A 17036-nucleotide genomic window follows, 5' to 3' on the forward strand; every position below is an offset into this window, starting at 1 on the left:
TTTGAGGTGAATGTCATTCATTGTCAGTTAGACTAGATTTGCACTTACAGGATGGATGACTAGTCCTTGTAGGACAAAAGTGTTAATGTTTTAGAGAAGCATAGATTTTAGACCTTGATTTTGATATTATAAAAATGATTGTTTACTGATTGGTCAGTATGGAATTCCAGCCATGTTGTGTTGCACAGTAGCACTTAATGAAATTGCTTAATAATATTTTAATGAAAAATTTTTCATAACAAAATCAAGGCCATGTTATATTCTGAATATTTTCACAGCGTAAGGATTGCAGGTACTTCTGTATGTTGTGCTTTACAGCATCCTTTAGACATGACTAATCTACCATTTTTGTAGTATAGGCAGATATAGTTGTTAAAATAGATACAAACTAGATACAAACTTATACAAACAAACCTATCAAAATTAATTATGCAAATAAATGCATGATAAATAATTAATTGCATCACATTGATAAAAATGACATTAATGACATTAACAAATTTAGAAAAGATTTGTTCCAAATAAATGCTGTTCTTTTAAACTTTGTATTTATCAAAAATCCTGAAAAAAAATTTATCACAGTTTTCACAACTGTTTTCAATGTTAAGAAGAAGAAGAAATGTTTTTGAGCACCAAAACAGCATATTAGAATAATTTCTGGAGGATCTTGTGCTGCTGGAGACTGAAAATTCAGTTTTGTCATCACAAGAATAGATTATATTTAAAAAAATATTAAAATTGGAAGTAGTTTTTTTAATAATAATATTTCACAATATTACTGTATTTTACATCAATCAAATGCAGCCTTTTTGAGCATAAGACACTTTTTTCCCGAAACATTAAAAAATCTCAACCCCAAAGTTTCTAATGTATATGTACGCAAATATAACATTGATATCGTTGTTGTCCGTTAGATCATAACATTTTTCCATTTGTTTAGTAGCATGTAAATGTTCTTAGAGTTACTCGTCCCTAAACAAAACATCAAACAGTAATTGGAGGTTGCTCAGCTTTTTCCTGTCTAAGAGGTCAATGCTTAGCCATAATAAGCTGCAAAATTTACATAATAGGAATAAGATTCATTTCACACAATTAACAAGTTTTTTTGGAGAGAGCTTGTAAGAACAGAATCGAGCATGATTGTGGATCAGAACCTTTGCTCGTGGCAGATGAGCATTCGAGCAGCTGCAGAAAGGCCAAGGCGAGGCGGGTACAGCTGGGAGATCTGCTCCGCCTCAGCAGCTGTGTTCTTCATCCACCTCCTCTTCCTCGGCTCCCAAATAACGACATGCTCCAGGGGACAGCAGTTAAAATGAGCTCTTGTCTTGCTATTGTCCTGAAGGAGGAACGGAGGGGAGCACATTGCTCCTCACACACACACAGATGCACTGAACCACAGCTGGAAGAAGGGTCCCTCACACTTAATGTGTGTAAAAAGACTCAAAGGCTTTTGTGACTTTGTCTCTGTAATGCTCTTGCACTTTAAGCTGAACTTTACATGAGTTTTTCTTTTAATATGTGATTATAAACAAGTGCCACATCAGTTTTTAGGAGATGTTTGCAAATTGGTAACATGCCACAAGTCATAATTTATTAAAGTTATTTTAAAGGCAGGTTGTTCCTATACAATACATTTTCATGTCCTTATACAGTAAAATGTGTCTTAATATACTGGATAAAATATTATATAAGGAAATCATATTAGTTAGTTTCTGCTTACCATACTTGTTATTTTAGTATTATTTTATTTACTATTAATGTATATATTCATATCTTGAATTAGGTTTTATTTTATTTTTTTATTTTACATTTTTTATTAAATTTTTGATTGTTAAATTCAGTTCTACAAATTAATTTATTGAACATTTTTGAGTTCAAGATTACACTTTTTATCTAATAATCTATTTATTTTTATTTGCATTTTTTTATTTCATCTTCATTTCAAATGCCAAAAATGTAAATGTAATTTGAAAAATAATAAATAATAAAAATACAGATTACAAAATAACATTTTAGAAATCTATATTTTAATATGTATATAAAAACATGTATATTTTTAAGTATTTGCCTTATTTTCTTTTATTGTTATTATTTTTAGCTTCATTTCAAATACTGAAATGTATTTTTAGTAGTCTTGGTTTTAGCTTTAGTTTTAGTTAACAATAACAACACTGGTCACAATATCATTTATAAATATAATTTAAAAATAATATATCATAAAAATATAGATTACAAAAAACATTATAGAAACCTTAATTTTTTTTAAATCTTAATTTTAAAAGATATTTTATAAATATTGCAGATAGTATTTGTATTATTTTATTTTATTTGCTACATTAATTGGGTGTGTATTTTGTGACAGGTGGAGAAGATTCATTTGAAGTGGACAGAGCAACAGGAGAAGTGAAGACCACAGGGCGACCTCTGACCCCCAGTAAGGAGTACACACTGACCGTCCAGGCTGTGGACTCACAGGGCAGGAGGGGTCCGCACGCCTCTATCTTCATACTAGCTGGCTTCCGGCCCCCTCAGTTCACCAACACCACCTATACCATTTACATCCCAGAGAGCACCGGCGTGGGCCAAGCGTGAGTACAGGAAGCTGTGTTTTAGTGGCTGTGTTTGTGTGTGTCAGTGTGTAAAAAGATTCAGAATTTGCTGCTCATTAGAGTGTAAGAGAAGGATTGTGTGAACATGGCCAGCTCTAAAGCTTTGTGTGTCATCTGTTGCATGAAACAATTCACCCGGAGGGATAGCGGAGGTTGAGAGAGGGGGGACAGAGTGAATAGAAGAGGTTGTGGCAGAGAGGGGGAACACAGATGCATCATTTTGTCCCCAGGCTCTTATGTTTGAAAGCGAGTTCAAATTCAAATATTTATTAAAGGAACTTCTGGATAAGCATGCAGAGCAGAGTCTGAACTTCCCGCTTCAGGCACTGGCACAGAACTGAGCATAATAATCTGTGTGAAGGAGGAGAGGACAGCTAATCATGGACAGAGAGACATATTAAAAAGAGAGACATATTAAAGTTAGAGTGTGGAAGGGGGAGATGACATGGGACGCAAGCCACAAAGAACAACTGAGATATCTCAGACATGCATTATTTCCCATTTTTAACTGTAGAGACATTAGCCATTTTCTACAATATTGTAAGTTGCCTTGATGCATACAAAAGCAGTTTACATTGACAGCATATGTATGGCAGGAGGTTGCCGGGTCACTGAATTTTGGCTACTAATGGGCTTTTTTTTTATGTATAAATGAAATGCTGGCCTGTGCATTGATTCTATTTCCTTGATGTGTCTGTAGTGTAGCGGTGGTCCAGGCTGTCTCTTTCCAGAGGAAGACTCTGTCTTATATGCTGCTGGTGAACCCAAGCAACCTGTTTAGCATAAACCAAGAGAGTGGTGCACTCAGCCTGACACGCACTGTGGACTTTGAGAGTGGACAACATCTCCATCACCTGCAAGTCAGAGTTTCTGAACCAGGTACAGGACTGAGCAACATGGCAGAGGTAAGCACATGTTTATCTAAACAGAGTCTTTCCTTGGTCTTCAATCACTTTGATTCTTTTTCCACTTTACTCACATGCCTGAATAGAAAAACCATCTTAAGCCTGACATTAATATGCTGTATGTGTGGCTGTCAGTCATTCTTCACATTGAGGCCTTGTATGATTTCATGACACATCTGGTTCTTTCAGAGGTAAAGGTGGATATGCTTTGATACACACAATAACATGCACACAAATGCATAAAAGCATGTGCAAGCTCAAACAAAAGCAAGCACATATCAGCAGAAATGCTCTAATGAGAGATTGTGTGTGACGCTGAGGCCATCAAACACGCCAACTGTGGCTGTTACCACTTATGAGACTTACTGTAGCGGTGCATGTGTCTTTATGTGTAAGATGAAGTGAAGCGACAAAGGCAAAGAAATATGACAGATGATTGATGTATTTTACCAATTGTGTTGCTGTTGCCATTATTAGTTGCTCAAAAATATATATCAATTTGTGTGTGCGTGTTGCGTGTTGTTGTTCCATGTTGTTGTTTGGCAGAAGTTCCTCCACAATAATTGAGTCCTCTTGATGGACTTGGCTGAGACACAGTGATGTGTAACTGTTTGTCTCCGCCAGCACCAGTCACACACACACGTGCACATTTTGGATATTTGTCGGAGTCACTGCCCCTTGCCAAATGATTACACCATCTGTGAAGACGACTCCATGAGTAGGACAAGCTAGAACAGAGATGAGATGAAGCAAAATGAGAGAAGGGGAGAAGATAAGAGACAAGGCCAGAAGAGACTAGATTGGACAAGAATAAATAAACAGAGAAGAGATTAGAAAAACAGACGAGACTAGAAAATAAAAAGTGATGAGATGAGATGAGATGCAGCAAAGAGGAGATCAGTTGAGACAAAACAAACCAAAAACCAGAGGAAAACTCTGTCTTATATGCTGCTGGTGAACCCAAGCAACCTGCTTAGCATAAACCAAGAGAGTGGTGAGATGAGATGAGTTGAGATGCAACAAGAGAGAAGATCATCTGAGACAAAACAAGCTAAAAGAGACCCTCAAAAGATATAATGAAACCAGATGAAAAGTTATTATATAGAAATGTCAAAGCTTATAAGACAATAGGAGACAAAGGCAAGACTAGAAGAGAGGAGAGAAGATAAGACAAAAAAAACTATGTAATGAGACAAGAGGGATAAGACGAGACACTAAATGAGATGAGACGAGAAAAGACTAAATGTGTTGAGATGAGACAGCAGGAAAAGACACTAGAAAAGGTAAAATGAGACAATATGAGACCAAAAGAGATGAGATGAGAAGACAGGTAATGAGAAGAGATGAGGATATAGAAGAGAACGAAAGAGATAAGACTAGAAGAGACAAAATGATAATAGATGAAAAGAAGAAATGAGACCAAATGAGAAAAGAAGAGACTAAACAAGGCAAGCTGAGAAGAAAAAAAGAAGCGAAGAATAAGCGTCTGTCCTCTTAGCATGTGAAAAATGATTTCATAAAGCTCTACATTAAGACTCTTCATCTCTTTTAGACCCCCGTCGTTGTTGTTATTAGCAGTGATTCTCCTCCAGCAGCAGACGTCAGACTCATTACTGCCATATTCAATTTCCAACAGCTATGAAACAAACACAGAACATCCTCTTTCATAGGGCAGATTCCTGAGGGAAAATTGGTGAGAAAAAGAAACCCTTAATGCAGAGCAACATCGGTTTTAAGGTCCTGGCATGACGGTTTCAGAGCTGTATGGTCCGCTATGGTGCCGTGTGTGTTAGATGTAAGGAACTTCTCCCTCTTGGCAGTGCTGTTCCTCTGAGATAAGCAGTTCTGCAGGACTCAGCCTCACCATGACTAACGCTCCCACTGAGAACACGTACCCTGCTTTTCCTCTGCCTCTGTTCGGTCAAAGTCAAAACCTGTGCCAGTATTCTGTCTGATTTCTCACAAATCGCTGCACAGAGAGAAGCCTGAATTTAGACATAGCCCTTCCATAAGCTATCATCTGAGCTTCAGCTGAGATCTGCTACATCAAAGCCTACAAACTGAGTTTGACTGGGGTTTATGTGTCTGTTTGTGGGGTGGTAGAGCCATTTGCATTCAGTGGCTTCTGCCACAGCTGTTCTGTTCTGCTTCAGTCTCTTCTTTTAATTTTACTCCTGTTCTCTGTTCTTAACCAAAAGCCTCCAGAGAGCCAAGTGACTCAGGACATGAAATTTGTCCATGCTCATGCAGGGGTTTATCCCTGTTTTAAAGATTACCTTCCATGCAAATATTGAGGTCAACCATCTTTCTGAAGGAGCTGGTTGACCAAATAACTGAATTTTAAGAATAAAGTAGACAAAAAACAATCAAAAAGTTTGCAAACCAATCAATAAAGTGAGGAATAATAATTGTTTGAAGCTCACTTACTCTCACAATTCTGTAAATATTGGCGTGTTTGTAAACGTTATAGAGCCATAAGAAATTTGCCTTGAAGGTCAGTAAGGAGAGTATGTGCACAGAGGTTGTGATATGAATAATCATTATACATCACCCTGATGAACTGGTTTGCAAATATTCTGTCTTGTTCTGTTTTAATCTTGCAGTATTGTTCTGTTAGGCATTTTGAGTCCAGCATCACAAGAAGTTCTGTGGCAAGAGCTATTTTAGTGTTCTCATTAATGAAATTTCATTGAAATTCCACTGGAAATAGCGTAGTAATGTATGAAGCTCTGTTCACCCTGAAGACACTTTCAAACTGTCGGTCACTGCAGCAAATATTTATGTGAAAAACAGACATTTGTGCACAAAATTTGGCAGAACAATGGTAAATGTGTTCACACTTTGTTTCTCTCGTTTATATTCTCTGCACTTTAAAACTCTTGTTTTACTTCCTTTCTCTTCAATTCTAATGCCTCTTAGCGTCCTTTATTTATTTGAATATTCCTTAAGTATATTTAACACAATCAAACAAATAATGTTTTTAATTGTTTTTAGTTTTTTTATCTGTCAACGTTATGGAAAGTATTTATATTTGTCCATTTGTCCAATGTTCTTATAATTCTGTAAAAGACACACACACAAAAAATGATGGTTAATGCCGTCACTAGTACATTTTGATGCTTTAAAGACCTGGTTAAAATCCATAGACTATGAAGTGATGAAGGTGTTTGGGAGTTGACTTTATTTGGGGACTAACTGTTCATGTTTTAATACTTGTCCACATAATAATGTTTCTTTCTTGGTCTCATTATCTTACTTATGCAGGTGCTGGTTCACATCATAGATGAGAATGACTGCACACCAGAATTTATGCACTCCATTTACAGTCGAGACAATGTCCCTGAGACCACCCCTACTGGCACATCCTTACTGCAGGGTGAGTGTCTGTTTCTCAATTTATCTTTGTGTCCGTCTCTCTTTCTTTCTCTCTGTCTGTGTTCTTCCCCTGGCAGTCCCACTCTTGAGGCAGGTGCAGTTGCCGTTTGCTCTGCGGGGGTGAGTGTATCTTCAACTCAGTCCTGTAATTATGAAATAATTCATTATGGCATCGCTTTCTGGGTGGTAAATGGATTGTAATCAAAGCCAGCTCAGTGGTTTCCAGGCAGAGAAGCTTTTCTGCCCCCGTCTTCCTCTCTTTTCCAATTTCTCATCCTCCCGACTAGCTCTGTCAAACTAGTAAAACCATTTTGTGTCTTTACTGACGTTGTGGGTTCTAGAAACACAGGTCGGAGACTGTGACCCAGCAATAGAGGTGAGATCTCCACTGTGGCAATGGATGTGGCCAGGTGTAGGGCTACGACCCCCTCCATTTTCTTCAGATAATCATGTCTGATAGAGAAAGGCAGCTCTGAAGAAAAGGCATGCCTGACCTCCTTCTCTAAAATACAAGCGTTAATGGGTAGGAACCTGTATATCTCTCTGTGCCGACCCAAGTCTTATCGCTTTAATTGAATGTGTTTTAGAAGCTTAAAAAAATATGAATGAGGTGTCGTGTTGTATTTCAGAAAAAGCTTTGAGTGCATTAGTTGTCTGAATAAATATTCATAAGCCCTAATTAGTGGTGCTTGCTAAGTCAGGCACTATTAGTGGTGCTCATAACTTGTGTTTGAACAAACCTCATTATTAAAGGCATAGTTCTCCCAAAAATGTACTTACTTTCACATTGTACCAAATCTTCAAAACACCATTTAAGATATATTTAATAAAACTCTACTTTTTTTAATAAAAAGTTTCTGTTCTTCCATTAAAAGCGCAGGTAACCAAAACTTTTTATAATTTTTGTTAAAAGAGAGGTGTACTGCTTAAAATTAGGTTATATAAAATAAAACTTTACTATTTGTATATATAGTATTTGTATAAAAATAAAACACTAAAAACTCAAATCAGTTAAAAGCCAGGTGTATAAATAGGCATAAAATATGACAATAATTAGTTTGATAAATGAATATTCATTTTGGAATTTGCTAAAGATAATATTTAACTGTTTTTAATCTGAAGATCAACTTTAAGTCTTTTATGATGACAGAGGTAATCTTAACCTGTATTGAATATCTAATGCTAATATATATCCAGTATTGACTGATGCTGATAAATAAATAAAAAAATCTCTCATATTGAAGTCTAAGAATTATGGTATCATATGGATACATTTGTGTTTCTAGTAAAAATTTCATAGACTTCAACAGAAGGAGGCCTATCTATAGATCAGAATATCAAAGAGACTTGTGGCTGAACTTCTTTGACAGCCTAACAACCACATAGCAACATGCTAAAAAACACTGAAAAACTACACCATAAATGTATGTGAAAAAAAGCTAAATTTATACACAAAGGTCTTGTTCAGTAAAATTGGCAATGATCTGTACATGTTCGACTAGTATATGCATGTGTCCTTTTTTTATTAACATTCTCCAATCTAATAGTTATCTAAGTATAAAACAGAAGCTTTGTGCTCAGCAGCAAGGAATTTCTTCTCATCCAGTGTAGGACTGTGCGATTAATCAAAATCATCATAAAATCACGATTTGAGCATTTGCGATTTCTAAATCACTTAATAGCACGATTTTCCACAGCCCCAACCTCCTGTAGTATGCTATCCGAACCAATCAGAATGCAGCGTGCATAAATGGAGCGCGAGGACCAGGTTTTTTCCGAGCCCATATTAACGGTTCATAATGTTCACACTGCACATGTTAAAAGATGTGAACACAAAAGGTTAGAAATAGAAAGGTGTGAAAATAATTCATATCTAGCGCCTGAGAACAGAGAGAGTGGTGAGTACTCAGGAAACAGTTTGAGAGAGAGGAGAGACACATTTAAGTGCACGCACTCTCTCCAGGCGAGAGCAGCGTGTATCTGAGTGTATGCGCCTGGTTTGATGCAAAGGAAATCCGCGTGCGAACAGAGAGATTCGCGCTCACGCATTATGTTAATGTGCTTTCGTACTACTGTGCTGCTTCTGGACCGCATACACATACTGTATATGCACTGCAGACTAAGTATGTGTGAACCTGGCACCGCTACAATGAGCTCTATGACCAATGCATTGCAAAGAAAAAAAAAATAGACATTTTGTCACACGTTTACTTTTATTTTGACTTATGTCTGTACTACAGACAAATTACTTTAATTGGTTTTCTTTAGAAATTAAGTTTCAAATTCTTACTGAATGCATTTATGACTGTAAAGCATGTCTGTGTGTTTCAAAATCGTGATTAAAATCAATATCGCAAAATTGATAAAAGAAATCAATATAGGGTTTTTTGTCCATATCGCACAGCCCTAATCCAGTGCTCAACAGAGATTGAAAAGCTCTACGATGCCCCAGTGCTGGCCACCCTTTTAAAGAGCTCCTCACCTTCTCCGCAGAATTCTCAGTGATGAACTATTCTTAATTTAGACTTTGTTATGCACAAGCCTACGACACTGATGAAAAGAAGCAGAAAAGAGAGAAAAGCAAAGCAACAAGCAACAGAAGTGAGTCAGAACTGACAGACCACACGCTTTGTGTGGCAGATGCACAAATGTAGAATGCCAACTGCATTTATGCAATTCCATTATGTTTACATATCGCTGCACCCAGTGAAAACAAGCACTGTTCACCATATGCAAACAGAATGGTTCCTGCCTCTGATTCCAGTTGGCTCTCCTGTTTTAGTGCAGTACGCACAACAACTTTCTTTTTCTGTCTCTGCATCTTCCTTCTCTTCTTGTTTTGTCTCCCTCACTTTCTTTCTCTCGCTCTCAACATGCAAAAGCAGCAGGTTCACACAAACACCAGCTGGGACTGTTATTTTCTTATCAAATGTGTTCTGTTGTGAGTATAAAAAAAAGAAAAGAAAAGCACGGTGCAATCGTTGACTGTGCGAAGCCTGGCAGAAGGGAGAGATTATTATTGTTGTTTACCTTAAAACGGGATTAGACTGTAAATTGGGTGCCAGCTTTTAATAGGGCCTAGCAAGAAGAGAAGTGCAGATCGCGCTCCAATTATCACACGGAAAACGTCTCTGGGAGGATTTAGTGCACGGCGAAGCAGCACACTTAAAACTTGCCCAACCTTAGCCCACCTTCCTACCAGCCTTTCTCTATCTCTCTCTCTCTCCCCCAAGTTTAATTTATCCCTGGTCTCTTACTCGCATGCATTAAATATTGTAATAGGTAGCCCTCAGAGACACTGTATTAGGGCTTGTATTTTTAATGAACCTTCTGTTTGAATCCTGGCCGTATGACTTCACATGCATTCATGGCTGCTCCGAATCTTGTTTATACTTGTGTGGAGCACTGACACCCACCCTTACCCACCTGCTGCCAACAGCTGCAACAAGTCCTCAGCTTAACCGCGAGAGAAAGAAGGTTTCTGCTGAACATCACTACATCTATGTGTGCTAGCTATTTACCTTGAAGATTGGGGAGCTGTCATGTGGCTGTAGTAATTGAGTATGCTGGCCGACTGGGTATAATGACAGCTTGCCTGCAGTATAATGATACAGGGCCCTGACTTTGGCTGTGTGCCTAGTGACAGCAAAGCCTTCCTTCACTCGTACTTTTGATCTGGTTCAGTCAACAGCAGCTTTTCACTGTGACAGAAGAGCACTTAAATTGATCAAATATAGAACTGGCCTCTGCTACATAGTTTCAATTAATATTGGCTCTATTAATATGACAACGTACACAATTTAAAAAGCACTTAGCACAAAATGTCCAACAAGATGGTTTTCGGTGTCATACTGTTTTCTTACTGGATAAATATATATGATATTCAGAGTTTTGTGATTTGTTTTAAAATATATATAAATATATATAAACTTTTTTTCGAACAAAGTGTCTTACCAATGCTCCATTTATTTGATCAAAAATTATTATACATTATATACAGTACTGTGAAAAAGTCTTCGGCCACTAATATTTTCACCAACAAAAATGGTTTTAAGTCAGTTATTTCTATCTTTTTGCTTTAGTGTGTCTGTAGTAAATATCAGTTTACATTTCCAAACATTATTTTTGCCATTAAATGTAATAATCCAGTGAGATTTTTGTTTTGCACGAGGAGTCCGACAGCAGGCAGAGCTCCACACAGAGATCTGATCTCATCATCATCAGTCTGTCTGAAATGACATGAAGAAACAGAACAAACTAAGACAGACTAAATCCAGAAGAACTGTGGCAATGTCTCCAAGACACTTCAAGAAATCTACCTGCAAAGCTACCTGAAAAACAATGGGAAAGTGCATCTTGGACAAAAGCTTTTTTTTTAACACATAGATTGGTCACACCAAATGTTGAATTAATTTAGTTAAGTTAATAGAAGTTAATTAATACAATTATTATTATTACATTATTTTTGATGGCATCCTCACTTTACAGCATTTTTACACATGTGCCTAAAATGTTGCACAGTACTGTAGCTTTGCAGCTTTCTTGAAGCATGTTTGACACATTGCCACAGTTCTTCTGGATTTAGTCTTTCTCAGTTTGTTCTGTTTCTTCATGTCATTTCAGACATACTGATGATGATGTGTGTGTGTGTGTGTGTGTGTGTGTGCGTGCGTGCGTGCGTGTGTGTGTGTGTGTGTGTGTGTGTGTGTGTGTGTGTGTGTGTGTGTGTGTATATATATATATATATATATATATATATATTATATATAGTATAATAACCCTCCCGCTCCCCCCCCCCCCATTTTTTATAATGCAAAATGCAATTCCTTATTTTCTTATTCTGATTTAATTAAACATTAAGTATCTTGTGGCTGAATTTGTCACTTCATATTACTTGACACTTGAAACATGTATGTTAAGACACAGTGTTTTGCATACACACGCACACACAAATCCTTCCTCAAAACCCCACAAGCAAGTGGTGATAGTGACATTAAAGCATGTAATTGATAGTGAATACCCCCATATCAGAACATTCCAGGCCTAATGAGAACACAGCTGTCTGAGAAAAGCATAGAGATGATTAAGAATTGGCATTTATTTTCAGTGACTGACCCAGAGCAGATCTCCAACAAGGTTGCCTTCACCACGATTTACTGCTATGTTATTGCTAGCTGTTGCCTTTAGTCAACGTGACCTGAAGTTTAACACAGCTCTTTTGTCCCTCCCTCTCTCTTTCTAGTTCTGGCAAGGGACTGTGATACGGGGCTGAATGCAGAACTTTCCTACTTCATTCAAAGCGTGAACTTTGACATCTCATCTCAGGGAGTGGTGAGCCCCAGGCAGAGGCTGGACTATGAGAGACCCAACCACATGTACGAGTGCACGGTGGTGGCCGTGGACAAGGGAACGCCCCCTCGCACAGGCACAGCCTCCATCCGAATCCGCATGGCCAACGTCAACGATGAAGCTCCTGTCTTTTCACAAACAATGTATGGTTCTTTTCTGTATGTTTTCCATTTTCTTTTTGCAAAACGTTCAGGAATACTTGATTCTGATTGGTCAGAATCGACAATCTGCAATCAAATTTGCATATAATCACTACTTAAACCATATATTTGACCATTGATCTTTTCAAATATTTCTTCTCACATCCTTTTTTTTATGTTTATTTATTTATTATTAATTTATTCATATATTTATTAGTTTACCTTATAAACTTATATTAATCTATTTTAAACTTTATATATATTTAAATTTCATTTAAAAATTGAAATTATGTTTGCATATAATAAATACAAAACTGTGTAAATGATCTCTCAAATCACTTTCTTCTCACATAATAAATTCAACTCATATATATATATATATTAACTTAATTTAGCAGATTTTCATTTCATTCATTCATTCAACAAGATCCACTGGATTCAGAATTGGTGTTTATTGATGTCTGTACATTATTCCACTTATTTCACAGCTACTTAAATAAAGTATCTCTATCTCTTTGGAGTTCCTAAGTATAAACAGTTTTACACTCATTCTTCGTCACAATGGGATTTCATCAGAGCAGAAGAAAGCAGAGGGTCCCACAAAAGCTGTGCGCCAGGCATTTATTAAATGTAGCCAGAAGGAGAGGCAGACATGTGGTCTGATTCAGAAGAAAGACAACAGTCACACTGAAGCAAGCGAGCCATCTACACACACACACACACACACACAAATAAGGCTCTATTTGAGAACATCATCTCCCTTGATAGAAGTTTGGGTGACACATAAAGGAGGTGGTGGTGGTGTATCATAATTAGAGCTGCAGTATGTGTGTGTGTTTATGTTAGGTTTTGCTCTGGTTCTTCTCAGTGCAGGGACCGCGTGGTTGTTTGTGTGCGCCCTGGGATACACTTCAGAGGCCGTGTAGGGGAAGCAGATGGTGGGTCTATGATGTTCTGAGCCTGATCTGTCTGTCTATCTCATTCTGTCTCCCTCTTTCTGCAGATATAAAACCTTTCTTTCAGAAGACGCCGGCCCGGAGACTCTAGTGGCCATTGTGCATGCCAAAGACCCAGACGGGGATGGCGTAACGTATGCCATCACTGGGGGTAACGAAAACAGCAATTTTGAGCTGGACAACCAGAAGGGTGAGTCAAGGGGGATGCAAGCTCAAAGCTCTCTTGCTCTGGTAACAGCGTCCAGGCATCCGGTACAAGGCCTTGGGGATGCTGTCTTTAAAAAGAACATCCAAAGCCATCAAAAAAGAAGTTTTCTCTTCCTGTCTGCTCAGCACGCGCTTTAATCCATCATTCAACTCACGTTTGCTGTAAAAGCAAACACCCCTTGTGTTGATTTTGGCCTACAGCTCTTGTTTTTTAGTGTGTGTGCACTTGTATGTGAATGCATGTTTGTCTGTTTTTATGCCTGCCTTCCTGCTTTCAATCTCAAGGTTACATTTGTCTGCAGTGTTTGCTTTCCGTTTGTTTACCAGCACATTTTATGCCTAAGAGCTGGAAAAAGCAGTATGGTAAAGCTCTCTCCTGTCTTATCAGCCTCTCGGCACGGCTGTTCCACCACCTAACCCATTACAGGCCAGCACAGAGAGATGGCCCGTGGCTTCAGCACTCAAAAAAGCTGCGTGGAGTTGTCACTTCAAAAATGCAGCAACACTTTTTTTTGGTGCATAACCCCATACTCCTCAGTTGTTTGGTGAATGTGCAACCATAAAAAGAAAATTTTACGATGTTGTTAAGCACAGAGATGTATAAAGTACTAGAGACCCATACTTGAGTAAAAGTACAAGTGCTCTATCAAAAAAGTGACTTGAGTAGAAGTTGAAGTGCTCTTTAAGCACCACACTTAAGTAGAAGTACTAAAGTATTCAACATTTTTTGTACTTAAGTATTGCAAGTAGTCTATTTTAAAATTTACTACTCAAGTACTGAAAGTAAAAGTAGAAGTATTGTGTTATGTAGCTATTATAGAAAGTAGTCAAAAGTTTGAACATATTGTTTTTACGATTTCAAATGATTACCCTAAAGGACAATCACAATTCCTTTGACGAACTTCTTGTAAACAAAAAAGGGTTACTAGGGTTAGTTAGCCCAATTTGCAAAATGATGTCATTAATAACTTACCCTCATGTTGTTTCAAACCTGTAAGACATCAGAGGGTCATTTAGAATTTTTGAAGCATCGAAAATACATTTTGGTCCAAAAATAGCAAAAACTACGACTTTATTCAGCATTGTCTTCTCTTCCATGTATGTTGTAAGACAGTTAAAAACAAAGCAGTTTGTGATATCTGGTTCGCGAACGAATCATTAGATGTAACCGGATCTTTTTGAAACAGTCCACCAAATCAAATTGAATCGTTTTAAACAGTTCGCGTCTCCAATACGCATTAATCCACAGATGAATTAAGCTGTTAACTTGTTTAATGTGTCTGACACTCCCTCTGAGTTAAAACAAACCAATATCCCGGAGTAATTCATTGACTCAAACAGTACACTGACTGACTGAACTGCTGTGAAGAGAGAACTGAAGATGAACACCGAGCCGAGCCAGATAATGACTCGTTCACGAGTCAAGAACCGTTTCTGTCAGACGCGTCCGATTCGTGAAGCGAGGAGCTGATGATACTGCCATAGAACCGACACACAGAGCGTCTGAACCGAACTGATTCTTTTGGTGATTGATTCTGAACTGATTTTGTGTTAATGTTATGAGCCCAGGTGCAGTCAACGCCAATGACGCCATTGCATCGAGCGCAAAAGAATCGGTTAACTGTTTTCTTCAACTGGTTTATTGAATCGAACTGTCAGAAAGAACTAACGTTACTGGTCATCCGAGAACCGATGCAACCGGTTCTTGACTCGTGAACGAGTCATTATCTGGCTCGGCTCGGTGTTCATTTCTCTCTTCACAGCAGTTCAGTCAGCACGCGCAGTCTTCTTAATCGCTTGTTTCGCTCAATGATGTGCCAGCTTCATCAAACCTGCCATCTACAGTTCTGGCAGTGGTTTGTAATGGAATGGTTCGTAACATTATTATAATTGTAACGAGTAACGATGCAGCACATAAAAAAAATATCGGAGTAAAAGTATTAAACTCAGCGAAAATATGTACCGAAGTAAAAGTGGAAGTAGGAGAAAAAAATAATACTCTAGTAAAGTACAGATACCGCCTTTTAGTACTTAAGTACAGTAGTGAAGTAGTTCTACTTCGTTACTATACATCTCTGGTTAAGCATGATGCATAAAGGCGGTTGTCATTCTTTTCAGATATTAATGTTTTCATTTAGAGAGCTTGTCACCTTGGGTAAAAAAGTGCTTGTATTCATAAACAATTTTGACAGTGATTTTTTTGGTTGTGCACCCTTGTGAAAAACAAAGTACATTTTTGCAACCTAAAAAAAAAACAATACAGAAATAATACTTATTATGGAAATGATACCCTTTAACAGAATACACTTTAGTGTGAACTGAATGTAATATTTTTGGCCACTCATTTTTTTTCTTAATTTTAGTTAAATGAAAATTTACAGTTTTATTATTTACTTTTAGATTAAAAGCCACTGAACTTTAGAAATCTTTTTTGTAATGCTGAATGCTCTGACCAGCTTTAACGATAAACTAAAATATCCTTTAATGTCATTTCTAATGATATTTGTAATAATGTACTTGTGATGATAAAGTTGCTATTTAGTAAATTTGGAATCTTAACTTTATTTTTTATACTGAATCAAGCATGGGCTTTAGTATGTTAGTCAGCGCACACAAAAGTGTACTTTAGTTTGACAAAAAATGATTAAATTAATGATTTAAAATGAAACTTGTGGTCTTTCATTTAAGTAATGTTATATTATCTGCAAATAATTTTTTTTTAAATGTAATTGTATTATACAAGTGCAGATTCAATACAGTTAAGCGCACGTGTCTTTTAAAAGGGCAGTGAGATGAGCTAAAGCATTCTATTGAATTATTGACAGGCATCATCAAACTGCGGCATAGTCCTCCTCCAAAACTGCGCGGGCCTCAATATGTCCTTAACATCACGGCGACTGACGACAATGCAGCCGGTGGGCCACTCCCCCTTAGCAGCTCCGCACAGGTCATCGTTGGCATCAATGACATCAACAACAACAAGCCAGTATTTGATGAGGTGAGGTTAAAAAAGATCTTAAACGTGTCAAAATCCATTTCTAGTGAGCAATACACAGGAGAAGAGCCTGACTCGATCGGTCTAGATAGGAGTACAGAATTCAAATATATTCTCTCATTAAATCTGCCTAGTATTGAGTGCCTCAGGCTTTTAATACGAATGACACTGTGAACACCTCACTAATGGCAGTGTTTATTGCTAGAGATGAAGTCTGATGAGACAGAAAGTAAAGAATAATGGGTAGGAGCTAATATAAAGAAATAAAAGAGCAGAAGACATACTGTAAATGAAAGGATAAACAATGAATTTTGTCTACTGATGACATCCACAGTCTCATTTTATAATCCGTTTTACAAAAAAAAAAAAAAAAAAGATTCGTTGCTAAACACAATTTCTATGACATGATTCTCCGTTTTTAGGTTTGTTTTTGAATGTTAGATTTTGATGGATGCAGGAGACTGCCATGAACTTACATTATTTACTCAGACTGTGAACTA

At 37.4% G+C, this 17036-nt stretch overlaps 1 protein-coding gene across 1 annotated transcript in view; it reads left to right on the forward strand.

Annotated features, from left to right (window-relative positions):
* LOC128031157 (neural-cadherin) overlaps positions 1-17036 on the forward strand; it is a 102611-nt gene that overhangs the window by 47855 nt on the left and 37720 nt on the right. Inside the window, exons 3-8 of the mRNA XM_052619394.1 lie at positions 2363-2588; positions 3310-3514; positions 6779-6890; positions 12132-12381; positions 13382-13524; positions 16367-16539. Coding sequence (XP_052475354.1) covers positions 2363-2588; positions 3310-3514; positions 6779-6890; positions 12132-12381; positions 13382-13524; positions 16367-16539 — 1109 coding nt within the window. The remainder of the gene's footprint in view (positions 1-2362; positions 2589-3309; positions 3515-6778; positions 6891-12131; positions 12382-13381; positions 13525-16366; positions 16540-17036) is intronic.

This window comes from Carassius gibelio, chromosome A16, assembly GCF_023724105.1.
Source record: "Carassius gibelio isolate Cgi1373 ecotype wild population from Czech Republic chromosome A16, carGib1.2-hapl.c, whole genome shotgun sequence".
Lineage (NCBI taxonomy): Eukaryota > Metazoa > Chordata > Actinopteri > Cypriniformes > Cyprinidae > Carassius > Carassius gibelio.